The sequence below is a fragment of the Malaya genurostris genome, chromosome 1 (assembly GCF_030247185.1).
Source record: "Malaya genurostris strain Urasoe2022 chromosome 1, Malgen_1.1, whole genome shotgun sequence".
Lineage (NCBI taxonomy): Eukaryota > Metazoa > Arthropoda > Insecta > Diptera > Culicidae > Malaya > Malaya genurostris.
In genome coordinates, this window is record NC_080570.1 from 32,425,040 (window position 1) to 32,438,285 (window position 13,246).

A 13,246-nucleotide genomic window follows, 5' to 3' on the forward strand; every position below is an offset into this window, starting at 1 on the left:
TTCTCCATTGGAACTGATATTGTATTACATTTCATTACGTTTACTGTCTTGTTATTTCTGTACCACGTGTCTGAGACATTCTAAATAATTATATGTTTTTGATTTCGGGAGGGACCAGGGCCAAATCCAGACGTCAAATCAAGATCTAATTGAGCAACTCTAAAAAGGATCGTAAGCCCTTTTATTTAATTTAAAGTTTGAGAAAATCGATTAAGCCGTCGTGAAGAAAACGGAATTAGTTCCATTTTGAAGATTTTGACCACTATTTCCGGTACTTCCGGAACCGGATTCAGGAGACCGGTATATCCAATGTTAGTTTGTGTGGTCTTCAACGTGCAAGACCTGTAAACTAGAGGAATTAATTTACTACTTTTTGAAAAATCCAAGATCATTTTTACATCTTTCTCTATGATGGAAAACCTTTGAATTTGCAGTTTTTTTATTCATCACCCTATAATTCCGGAACCAGAAGTCAGATTCATACCAAACTTGAAATATTTCTATGGGACGCAGGGCCGCTTTTACAGAGGGCAATGGGAACACGTTAGAGACACAAAAAATAAATCTTGCCTTCGAGCCCATCAATACGTAAAAGCGGTGCTGATGGGACAACAGTATCTTTCGTTTGAGCCTAAGTTAGTTAAAATCGTTTTAGCCACTTCAGAGAAAAGTACTCTTTGAGCATATTTTGTGCAGATTTTCGCTCATTTTCCAATGTAATATCGAATTCGGAAGTCAGATCCATCAAGTAAGTGCATATTTTTTTCACAGACATTTCGCGTACTCGACGAACTGAGTCGAGTTGTCGGCTCTCCAGGTCTCTCGGTTCAACAGTCGGTTTTCATAGTTAGTGCATAGCATTTCTATACGAGAAAGGCAAAACCATCACCAAACTCTAAATTGTCACAAATGTATATTTTTCGGTTTCATTGTGTCTGATGTGCGCTGGATCAAATCAAATATTCGTTACTGAGAATTTGTTTGACATCCCTCAGTAAGTAGGCCATGAATTTGTTTCATAAATGTTACTGTCATAGAAGTGTGCTAACGCTTTCTGTTTATCTATTGCTATCGTTTTATCAACATTACGAAACAAGCAAAGCTTTTCTCCGAAGTGGACAGTCTGGAGTGAAAACCCTGTTTTCGGATTTGGAAATTGAGTAACCACATGTCACCGAAGTAAGTAATGGATTCTGCATAAGAACAAATCAAAGCTCAACCTTTTATGAAGATTTCTTCGCATACGAACAGCGGTTTTATTATCAACAAACAAAATTGAAATAGTGCAACTCTACCAGAAAGACGAAAAAACAGTTGGACAACATCAATACAGCTTCTATGCAACCATTGCCTTCGCTGTGGTAGCGACTGTCAAACAAAAATTGGCCTATCCACAAGTACGAGTGAAATAGATGTACAAGACCATTAGTTAGTACCGGAATTTTGCTTAACCTGCTGCTAAGCTTCAAGAGCAGGGAGCATTTACTAAGTCAAGCGTAGAAAGTAGGTATGAAGGGAAATGTATAACTTGATTTGGAAAATGCTTCTCTAGTGTCGAGTTTTCCATTTTAATAGGACCCGAACGGATTTATCCTTTCGGCTGATTTGTGTCGTAGTTTTTGGGCACCCGGAAGTTTGTCTGTCTCATGAGCATAAGCGACCACTCATCGCTCTCAAATGAATCCGTCCTCGCCATCGGTTCCGCGCTGCAGCTTTGGTGTGATATTTATCTTCCTAGCAGCCTGGGTGGGTGATCTATCCGTTGTACGTTGGGCTCGGTCAGTTCGTCCGTGTCGCTTCGACGAGTAGCATCAGAAATATTTCCTCTTCTAGTGCGGAGAACCCGTCGTGAAGAGTGAGGAACAGTAATCAGTATCAGTAAATTGTGAAGTAAAGTTTGAAGAGAGCGGTGTGGAACTTCTTAGACGGGAACACGCCTCGTACAGTGAGTGATTGTTAACAGTTGAAGACACAGTTTGTTCCTGTTCGATTCAGTGTTCCGCATTTTTTTTCGTTAGGGTGCCCGTCTGTCGTTACATCTTCCGTGCACAACCGTGTTCCGTGTTGGGAAGCGAAATAAAGGGTGTACGAATCCATCAGTAACGAAGGGCCTAATGTCGGCAATTCCTATCTTCAAATTTTGTGAATATTCGGTGGATTGTGTACATTCAAATTAGTCACTTATTATGCGGTACAATCGGTGCTACGGATCACGAAACCCGATAATTTCTAGCTATTTCGTTTCTCGGTCGGTCTACTTGGTCGACACAAGGACAATCAGGACGAAATTGGATTTAACCTCAAAATATTATAGTGAGTTTGAATGCCGGTAGGTCTGGTTGATTAAAATTCTGTTCCAGTGGCATATTGCGAATTATACATGTCGAAAAGGAGAGACAGGGAGAGCGAGTAACACGCTCACACACAACATCAGGAAGAGAGATAGCGCGACGAAGATTCCTTCGTGGCGGCGCTCTGGCAATTTTCTATTTTTTTTTTCGTGTGCAATCGTTTTATCATCCTAGACATGCTGATGCTGTTGGGTATCTTTGCATCCTTTTCCCCCCAGATTATTAAAGTGCGACTATATGGCAATCGGATGGGGAGAACAGATAAAAAAAAATATTTCAAAGGCCCCCCCTCTTCGTATCTCTACCGTTGCCTCCGTTTGTAACCATACCGGGGTTATAATGTGCCGGAGTGTTCAATAGGGTACACAATAGGTTGTCCGCTGGAGACAATAGGACAGTTGTGGTGAACTCCGCTTTGCTATTGTGGATATATTTACGAACATTTGTGGACAATCAAGAGTGATATCGGAATGTCGTGAAATCGCTATCGGAGTAGGTAGATAGCCACAACTAGACGACGAAGCTGGGGCAGGTGATGTCAACTTCATGCATTTGGTTTGCGAGATCACTTAGCAGAGCGTAATTGTTCAAGAACAACAGATAGTTTTGGCAAGTTTGTGTGGGAGAAATCGAGAGCTTTCATCCAGACTTCCAATAGTACAACTAAGTTTACAATTAATTTTCATATCCGGTATTTTGAGTATTGTTTGAAAAAGTACTTCAAGAATCATCTATTGATTTTTTTTTTCAATTAAATCATCTTCGTCTTTCAAACCAGAAAAAAAATTTTCTAATTCCACGAAGGATGAGTCGCTGAGCTCAAGTAAACTGCGTGTGTTTTGATGGTAGTAGAGCATCACGCTATATCTTCAACCTTAACGATATTGATGCAAAAATATACCGTTCTTGTGTCTGCCGGAAAAGTTTCGAGAACAATTCCGTTGGGTTGTCGACCGGTATCCTAATCAAATACGGGTGGTGCATGACGATGATTGATTTTTCAAGTAGACGATTTTTTTACTATCTACCGACGAAGGTATTCATCATCCTCGATTGCGTTTACCAATAATCGTGTTTAATCTTTAGAGCCTATAGTTCATCTATGTTCAGCTACGGTCAAATCAGATAAAAAATACTGTTCAAAAATGTCTTCGCTTTCGATTAAATTTTAAAGTCCGGGCCGTAAATAAATTTTAAAGTAGGCCATTCTTTGCTTTATTGTCAGTGTTTGAGCAGAAAATAAGTGCGTCTGTCCTTTTTTTCTGTGACTCGCCAGGATCTGAGATTCTGATAATTTTATATAGCTTATGATTCGATCATCTTATTGTTCAACAATTACTTCGGTACAGTAAATAATTTACGGTGACAGATCAAAAGCGAATTGAACCTACACACTTGGATTTTTATTCCGAGTCTCGGCAAAACATTAGAATAACAGAAATGTTTTTTGTTTGACTGATACTTTGCTTTTTTGACCGAGGTTTTCGGTTTCGAGAAAACAAGAAATTACCGAGATCTTCATCGGTTTTGGAAACAAATTACCGAAATTATCGGTGTTCAGGTATGTGTGCTAATGCCGAGATTTTAAGCAATTAATTAAAATAAAATTTTAAATATAAAATAAACTTTCCAGTTAAAACTCGTAATCAATGATTTATTTATTTCAACATTATTTTGGCTGTTGAACTAATAGTCCTAATAAATATGTCCCATGAAGAAAATATTCCTAAACGCCGTAGAATGGATGCACCTCAATGTTATTTAGAGTAGAGAATACAATTCGATTTTCCGCACAAAATCAGATTCCGGCTTCAACGGAAGTAATGGCTCAATAAAACATTGGATATTTAATGAAATATATCATACCGGAGTTTATTCAATGTCATGCAGTAGATTAGCGTTGCGAGAATCTTTATCCCGTAAGAATGCTCTGGGGGATTTCTTGTCACGAATAATTGTCAAACATTGAACAAATTTGTTCTTGATATCCCGACGCATATCGTTATATTTGGATTCAATTTTTATTTGAAACTAATTCCACATGCACTTATTCACATCACTCAGTTTTGCACTGAGGAAAAATGGCAAAACGATTGGATATAGAAGAAAGGTGGAAGATTTTGTATTCCTTTTGAATAAAAATCATCAAATCATCAACTTATCAAAAATTGTTCTCAGGTCAATTACGATAATTTGTAAACAGAAATTGAAATTAAATTAAAAACATGTAAACATGTAAACACGGTAATTTATAAAACCGAATATCACTATAACATTTTCAATTGCCAAGAAATCGGAAATAATAAACCAAGAATTTTGGCAAGAGTTATCTTAGTCGAAATTTCAGTAAAATATCGCTTTGCCGTTCGTTTTTAGCATTATTTTTCGCCGAGATAAAAATTAAGTTTTAAGTGTGTAGGAAGGAAGTGTTATTTGTAGTGTCTCTCCTTTTGAATGATTTTCCTTGAAATAACTTGGTTTTCGCTGGACACTATCTTTTCATGACTTCCTGAATAGTAATATTACGGTAGCCATACGTTTAATCACCTCTCCTCCACTAGGCATCTTTTATCAGGTTTTTTTTTCACAGGAGGGCGAAACTTACATTGACAGTAAATGGAGAAATGATGAAATCGATGAATGTTTTCAATTTAATTTCAATTTCTATTTAGAAATTATCGTAATTGATCTGAGAACAATTTTTGATAAGTTGATGATTTGTTGATTTTTATTCAAAAGGAATACAAAATCTTCCACCTTTCTTCTATATCCAATGAATAAATCAACATAATAACAGTTTCGCCCTTTTTTCGATTTGTTTACTTCTATGCTACTTGTGTGAATAATGAAGTGAAATTTTTCATGAAATTGCCTGGCTTTCGCGATTGAGACAAATCTGCGGCTAATTTTATCGTCTCATTCAACATTATCAGTTTGGAAAAGTTCGGAAGTTCTCTTAAAAAGACGAAAAGAAAATTTCACCCTTCTACAAAGACAAATGGAATGACAGTTTCGCTCTTTACTACATGGAATGAGAAGTCCCGGGTCTAACAATGAAAAAGTCGGTTTTTTACTGTGAAAACTTTTGTATTATTTAGTATCATCTTCATCTAGAGCGATACACTTTTCCCATCGGTTCTTCAACAAAAAAAAAAAAGATTTGTCAAACCCTTCAAAATTTCTGCTATGACCTCAGCATTCGACGAAAATTTCTTTCCCGGGAGAAACCTTTTCCGGTTTGAAAATAGATAATAGTCGATGGGGGCCAGGTCTGAAGAATACGGGGGTAGTGGACCATTCAATTTCTCTGTTGCTTTTATTTCTCTGTTGCTTTTATGCTCTGGTGCGTTTTTTCCGTAGCTACAATAGTGGATAGATTGTCATGAAATTTGGTATTTGGCCATCTAGAGGTTTGTTCTCAACAAAGATATACACGGTTTGAGACTATTCACGTCTTTTCTGTGAGAGTCCTGGGGATTTTTATTCCATGTAGTATAGTTCTTTGTATTACTAGGATTGAGATCTCTGTAGAAAAATGGCATTGCAGGATTATAATTGTTTTAATTGAAATTGTTTCATTCGCTTCGAATTTTCAGTATCTCTATGGAAAAAGTGTTGACCATTTTACACATTCGAAAAATTTAACAAAACTATTTTCCTTTAAACAATGTCTGTATAAAGTTTTCATCACGACCTAAGTGCAAATGACAGATTCTCTTTTTTTGCTTTATCGTTCGTTTACTTTATTACGAGTCAGTCCTGAAATATTAGATAATCTCTTCAATTTATATTACAAGATGATAGTTCTAGTTCTTATTCTCTGCAAAAAGTTTGAGAGAAGCAATCCTAGCAAGAGTACCGTGATAATCAAAGGAGAATGTAATCGAAGAGAATCTGTCATTTGCACTTATGTCGTAAATAAAACTCTAGCCAAATTTTATTTCCTATCTTAGTAACCGAATATGCAATTTAAATTTAATTTTATTGTCCTATTTAAATTTCAAAGTTAATCTACATTCACATTTGATAGATGGCGACATTCTTTAAACAGGTCTCACCATTCCTTTCGCTCGAATTGCCGTGTCGCAATCAAATAGTCACCTCACTTCCATCTGTTTAATTGAAGAGTAATTTCAAATGAGGTGAAATTTTGGTGGTGCTTGAACTAAAGTCAATGTATGAATAATAGTAATAATAATTTCAATATCTTTTGAAGTTCTAAGAAACGATGCCGGATTCGCATGAAAAACGATCGAAATTTCTAAAATCTGGAATCGAGATATTTACTATAGATTGCTTCATTTGATCTATGCATCGTAGCCTGCATCATTAGCTTGCTAGGTTCCAAAACTTTCCGGAACCTTCTTGAAAATGAATGATTGAATCACGGTGGTTCTCTTTCCACAACTTCAGATTTCTTGCCAAATCATAACCTTGAGATCGGATTTATTAGCTCAAACTTAGAGTTGCTTGAAGCTTATAGCACCTTTCATACATATATCATGCAAAAATATTGTGCCTAGCCAAAGTGTTTCAAAGCGTTTAAGTTATCTACTCCTAGAATCGTTCCATTCAACCATTATTTTCATTTCAACTGAAGTAAACTCGAGCAAATTGATCAATCTAATCTAGGTTGAAGTATTATAATATTCCACATGGAATATAAATAAGAGAACAATGATGCTCATTGATGCTCTAAAACACATTCCCTAAAATTGATTAACAACAGGAATTCCATATGAGCCGTAAGGCTTTTTATTTGAACCGGATTGAAGTTTGTGAAAATCGGTTTAGCTAACTTACTTTTTACTACTTTTTTTTACCACACAGACATTTGCTCAGTTCGTCGAGCTGAACTGATTGGTATATGACACTCGGCCTTTCGGGCCTCGGAAATTTTTTCCAAAGTTTGAGCGAATTCTATACCTATTTATTATGTATAAATATAAAATAGGTACAGAATTCTTTCAAACTTTAGAAAAATATTCCGAAGCCGAATGTCATGTACCAATCCAATTCAGCTCGACGACCTGAGCAAATGTCCGTGTGTTTATGTGTGTACAGAGGCGGACCGCTGGACTGGCTGGACCGATTTTGATCAGACTAGTTTCAAATGAAAGGTCTTTTGATCAGCCAGAACGCTATTGTTTTCCTTCTTTGATCCGTTTGTTTAATTTGCAATTTTTGACAATAATGGTCACAATTGACCTCAAAAACAAAACAGATTTCAAAATTTAGAAATCTCGTTATAATACCTTTCAAACAAGCCATAGTTTGTTGAAAACCGTCAATTTTTGAAGGAGATATTGGCATTTTTGTGAAAATAACTTTTCCTCTCTATCACAGTAAAAGGAGTTTTGAGCGTTTCATGATAGATCGATGTTTGGAAGCAAAGTGAAAAACGATTTCTATATGCACTTGAAAAACTGTGTACAGCACCTAAAAGACAGGGGACAACACCTAATTCAAACTAACATTAATGTGCTGTTATTAAAACAATTTTAATGATATCCACAAAGTGTTTCATGCAGCAATTTTAAAAAAATTAACATTATTTACTTGAATTTCATACAGAGAAGTAACAGGAGCGCAGGAGCGAACAAAAAAAGAGTGCTAGTTCAAACACTGCGACATTTATTATCGGGGATGATAGTAGATTTTTGATTGTTTTGAGAATGATAATGCCAACACTGATTAATGGTTCGGTCCAATTTTTTTAGTTCGATGCACTATTCGAGATGACACTTCCAGCATGCTTGGACGGAAAGGTTAGGGTTCCGAATGAAAAATCCGTTCACACTATACGACATTTGTGTGGCCTCCGGCTTTCGATTCATCTCCGATTCATGAACCAGTCTTTCAATAAACAAGTGTCAATAAACGCACTCCGAACGCTTTTAATACGTTGGTGACAATTAAATTGGCCGCATTCAACAATTTTGCCAACTATGTAAGCGAGTAGCTCGGATTTTCGCAACGCGCAGGAAAATTTTTGGCGCGTTACTCTTCTTGTAGTCATTTTCACAACTGAAGAATCAACATTAATATCAAATAGTTCTCACCAACCAAAAGTTCGTATGATTTGGCTACAGCATTCTGTGAAGATGAAAATTTGACAGCAGTTGGGGTCGAAACTGAGCTTCGAAAGTTCACTTGACATAATCGAATGGACTTTTATGCAGCTTGTAGAATACATTGGATCTGCACTTTAGAATTAGTTGGAAAATACAGGAACATATCGTATTAATTGAAAAAGGAAATGTCATTTGCCCTTGGGACTTTTCCTAATGTTTATCGAGAATTGTGAACTTTTGGTTATTTGGGGTAGGGATGATGCAAATTTCCTAAAAACGATGATGCACCATGATAAAAAAATGTATCGCAGTTGTCCACTGTTTTATCAGTTTTGCAATGACTGAGCGGAAACATATATTGGAGAAGCCAAATGAATGAAAAACTGACAGAAAAGATGAATTTTTGGAAAAAGATACGCTCAGAGACAGGACTCGAACCTGCGTGCTAATGCGAGTCCTGTCTCTGAGTGTATCTTTTTCCAAAAATTCATCTTTTCTGTCAGTTTTTCATTCATTTGACTTCTCCAATATATGTTTCCGCTCAGTCATTGCAAAACTGATAAAACAGTGGACAACTGCGATACATTTTTTTATCATGGTGCATCATCGTTTTTAGGAAATTTGCATCATCCCTACCCCAAATAACCAAAAGTTCACAATTCTCGATAAACATTAGGAAAAGTCCCAAGGGCAAATGACATTTCCTTTTTCAATTAATACGATATGTTCCTGTATTTTCCAACTAATTCTAAAGTGCAGATCCAATGTATTCTACAAGCTGCATAAAAGTCCATTCGATTATGTCAAGTGAACTTTCGAAGCTCAGTTTCGACCCCAACTGCTGTCAAATTTTCATCTTCACAGAATGCTGTAGCCAAATCATACGAACTTTTGGTTGGTGAGAACTATTTGATATTAATGTTGATTCTTCAGTTGTGAAAATGACTACAAGAAGAGTAACGCGCCAAAAATTTTCCTGCGCGTTGCGAAAATCCGAGCTACTCGCTTACATAGTTGGCAAAATTGTTGAATGCGGCCAATTTAATTGTCACCAACGTATTAAAAGCGTTCGGAGTGCGTTTATTGACACTTGTTTATTGAAAGACTGGTTCATGAATCGGAGATGAATCGAAAGCCGGAGGCCACACAAATGTCGTATAGTGTGAACGGATTTTTCATTCGGAACCCTAACCTTTCCGTCCAAGCATGCTGGAAGTGTCATCTCGAATAGTGCATCGAACTAAAAAAATTGGACCGAACCATTAATCAGTGTTGGCATTATCATTCTCAAAACAATCAAAAATCTACTATCATCCCCGATAATAAATGTCGCAGTGTTTGAACTAGCACTCTTTTTTTGTTCGCTCCTGCGCTCCTGTTACTTCTCTGTATGAAATTCAAGTAAATAATGTTAATTTTTTTAAAATTGCTGCATGAAACACTTTGTGGATATCATTAAAATTGTTTTAATAACAGCACATTAATGTTAGTTTGAATTAGGTGTTGTCCCCTGTCTTTTAGGTGCTGTACACAGTTTTTCAAGTGCATATAGAAATCGTTTTTCACTTTGCTTCCAAACATCGATCTATCATGAAACGCTCAAAACTCCTTTTACTGTGATAGAGAGGAAAAGTTATTTTCACAAAAATGCCAATATCTCCTTCAAAAATTGACGGTTTTCAACAAACTATGGCTTGTTTGAAAGGTATTATAACGAGATTTCTAAATTTTGAAATCTGTTTTGTTTTTGAGGTCAATTGTGACCATTATTGTCAAAAATTGCAAATTAAACAAACGGATCAAAGAAGGAAAACAATAGCGTTCTGGCTGATCAAAAGACCTTTCATTTGAAACTAGTCTGATCAAAATCGGTCCAGCCAGTCCAGCGGTCCGCCTCTGTACACACATAAACACACGGACATTTGCTCAGGTCGTCGAGCTGAATTGGATTGGTACATGACATTCGGCTTCGGAATATTTTTCTAAAGTTTGAAAGAATTCTGTACCTATTTTATATTTATACATAATAAATAGGTATAGAATTCGCTCAAACTTTGGAAAAAATTTCCGAGGCCCGAAAGGCCGAGTGTCATATACCAATCAGTTCAGCTCGACGAACTGAGCAAATGTCTGTGTGGTAAAAAAAAGTAGTAAAAAGTAAGTTAGCTAAACCGATTTTCACAAACTTCAATCCGGTTCAAATAAAAAGCCTTACGGCTCATATGGAATTCCTGTTGTTAATCAATTTTAGGGAATGTGTTTTAGAGCATCAATGAGCATCATTGTTCTCTTATTTATATTCCATGTGGAATATTATAATACTTCAACCTAGATTAGATTGATCAATTTGCTCGAGTTTACTTCAGTTGAAATGAAAATAATGGTTGAATGGAACGATTCTAGGAGTAGATAACTTAAACGCTTTGAAACACTTTGGCTAGGCACAATATTTTTGCATGATATATGTATGAAAGGTGCTATAAGCTTCAAGCAACTCTAAGTTTGAGCTAATAAATCCGATCTCAAGGTTATGATTTGGCAAGAAATCTGAAGTTGTGGAAAGAGAACCACCGTGATTCAATCATTCATTTTCAAGAAGGTTCCGGAAAGTTTTGGAACCTAGCAAGCTAATGATGCAGGCTACGATGCATAGATCAAATGAAGCAATCTATAGTAAATATCTCGATTCCAGATTTTAGAAATTTCGATCGTTTTTCATGCGAATCCGGCATCGTTTCTTAGAACTTCAAAAGATATTGAAATTATTATTACTATTATTCATACATTGACTTTAGTTCAAGCACCACCAAAATTTCACCTCATTTGAAATTACTCTTCAATTAAACAGATGGAAGTGAGGTGACTATTTGATTGCGACACGGCAATTCGAGCGAAAGGAATGGTGAGACCTGTTTAAAGAATGTCGCCATCTATCAAATGTGAATGTAGATTAACTTTGAAATTTAAATAGGACAGAGACGCTCAGAGACAGGACTCGAACCTGCGTGCTAATGCGAGTCCTGTCTCTGAGTGTATCTTTTTCCAAAAATTCATCTTTTCTGTCAGTTTTTCATTCATTTGACTTCTCCAATATATGTTTCCGCTCAGTCATTGCAAAACTGAACTTAGTTATGGCGGCTTTACGTCAAACAACTAAAATAAATAAATCACTGTTTTATCGTTATACTCATAATGTAATAATTCGCAAAAGTCATCAAACTTCACACAAAAAAAAATTGAATTTTACAAGTGACTTAACATAATCCCTCATACGATGTAATTCATAAATACCTAACTTGTCAATTCACGGAAAAATTAATTTGTAATGACTTAATGTACGATTAGCATGAATTTTACTGGTTTCGACTTTAACTTGCATTCTGCTAGCAGGTGCGACTGTATGCATTTAAATGCACTTTTTGCCAGCCAAGCAGTGCTTCTGTGGCTCAGTCGATTAACAGACGTACTTTCTTTTTTTTTTATTTCAATAAAATGTCATTTCATGGAATTTAAGACACAATATTTAATGTTTTTCCACGTAAATTTGCCTGAACTGCGACGCACCATTTATGCGCGTCTCATATGATGTAAAATCACAGGGTTACTTCGAAAGAAAGTGTAGGGAAGCTACTTAATTTTACATCAATCATTGACGAAACGAAATGATGCAATGTCACCGTTTCGGAACATTTCCTTGGAATACAATAATTTTCTGACGTTCGTTTTTCCAACCAGAACAGTAACCCGACAACGTGGTTTAACGCCTAGTTCGGGAGCAGGAAAAAAATATCCTTTTTTCCGCTCTCCGATGTACAACAAGTCTCACTCTCTCACCTTCTGCCTGCTTGTTTCTCCCTTGTTGTTGCACCCGAAAAGCTTCGCAATTTCACTCGCCACCTTGTTTTCCCATCCCTGTCCCTCCCTCCACGGACGACAACATGTTCGATATCATCAGCATCACCATCAGCCGTAGAAGGTCGGAGAGAATCATATGTAAATTATGTTCTGACAAAGCCTCTCGTCTCGTGTGCTTGCCACTAAAGTATTTTGAAGTCGATGCTACGAAAAACACAGTGGCTTTCCCGAAGCGAGCGACGACGGTTGGAAATTCTTGTGGGGGAACTCTGGAGCCGGTTGAATGCGCATAATAGTTGCTTCTCATCTTGCCGTTCATATTTTCGTACATCTTTTTCTCGCTTCCGATTCCGTTCTGTGACACCGGGGTGTGGATTTGTGCGCGGAAGACATCTTCAGTGGCGACAAGGAATTTTCGTCTGTAAAGGAAACAAAGGAAGCACAAGACGAAAGTGAAAAGCTTCTTGAGTAAATTAAAAACATTCTTCGGAAGAGTAGCGCACTTGCAGAAAAAAAGGCCTAGGGATTCAAGACTCTTCGTGAATGAAGTGCTGAACTGGTTCGCACCGAATACAGCTTTAAGGACATTAAAGTGTTATCCCGTGTGCGGCTGGTTGAGTAGTAGTAGCAGCAGGGAAAGTTAGCGAACGAGTAAGTGAGTGAGTTTGTGAGTGAACAGCAGCAGACGGAGGAGCTTTGGGTTCTGGAAGCAACGCACACTACTACGAGAGGAAAACTGACGCTGTACCGATTGGGAGAGATGCCCTCGCTGCAACAGGTGAGTTGTCTAATTTAATCTTGTGGTTGTTTTGATTAAATTTGCACGTGCTCTTGATGGGCGGGATGTGTTTACTCACGTCGATGAATGACGTCATGATGGACTCGTTTTAGCAATTCAAGTGCAATATTGATTAAAGTGGAAAGGATTACCCCGTTCGATGGTTCGGGAAATGCAGTGTCTCGCAT

At 37.0% G+C, this 13,246-nt stretch overlaps 1 protein-coding gene across 9 annotated transcripts in view; it reads left to right on the forward strand.

The window, feature by feature from the left end:
• The first annotated feature begins 1,750 nt into the window (after positions 1 to 1,750).
• LOC131436156 (putative uncharacterized protein DDB_G0282133) overlaps positions 1,751 to 13,246 on the forward strand; it is a 67,428-nt gene continuing 55,932 nt past the window's right edge. For 2 of the 9 annotated variants that reach the window (XM_058604693.1, XM_058604764.1), the window contains exons 1-2: positions 1,769 to 1,945; positions 12,708 to 13,058. In XM_058604693.1, coding sequence (XP_058460676.1) covers positions 13,041 to 13,058 — 18 coding nt within the window. In that variant the 5' untranslated portion in view covers positions 1,769 to 1,945; positions 12,708 to 13,040. Of the gene's footprint in view, positions 1,985 to 12,669; positions 13,059 to 13,246 lie in introns of all 9 variants that reach the window. The other 7 variants (XM_058604755.1, XM_058604718.1, XM_058604710.1 and 4 more) reach the window with 7 other exon arrangements.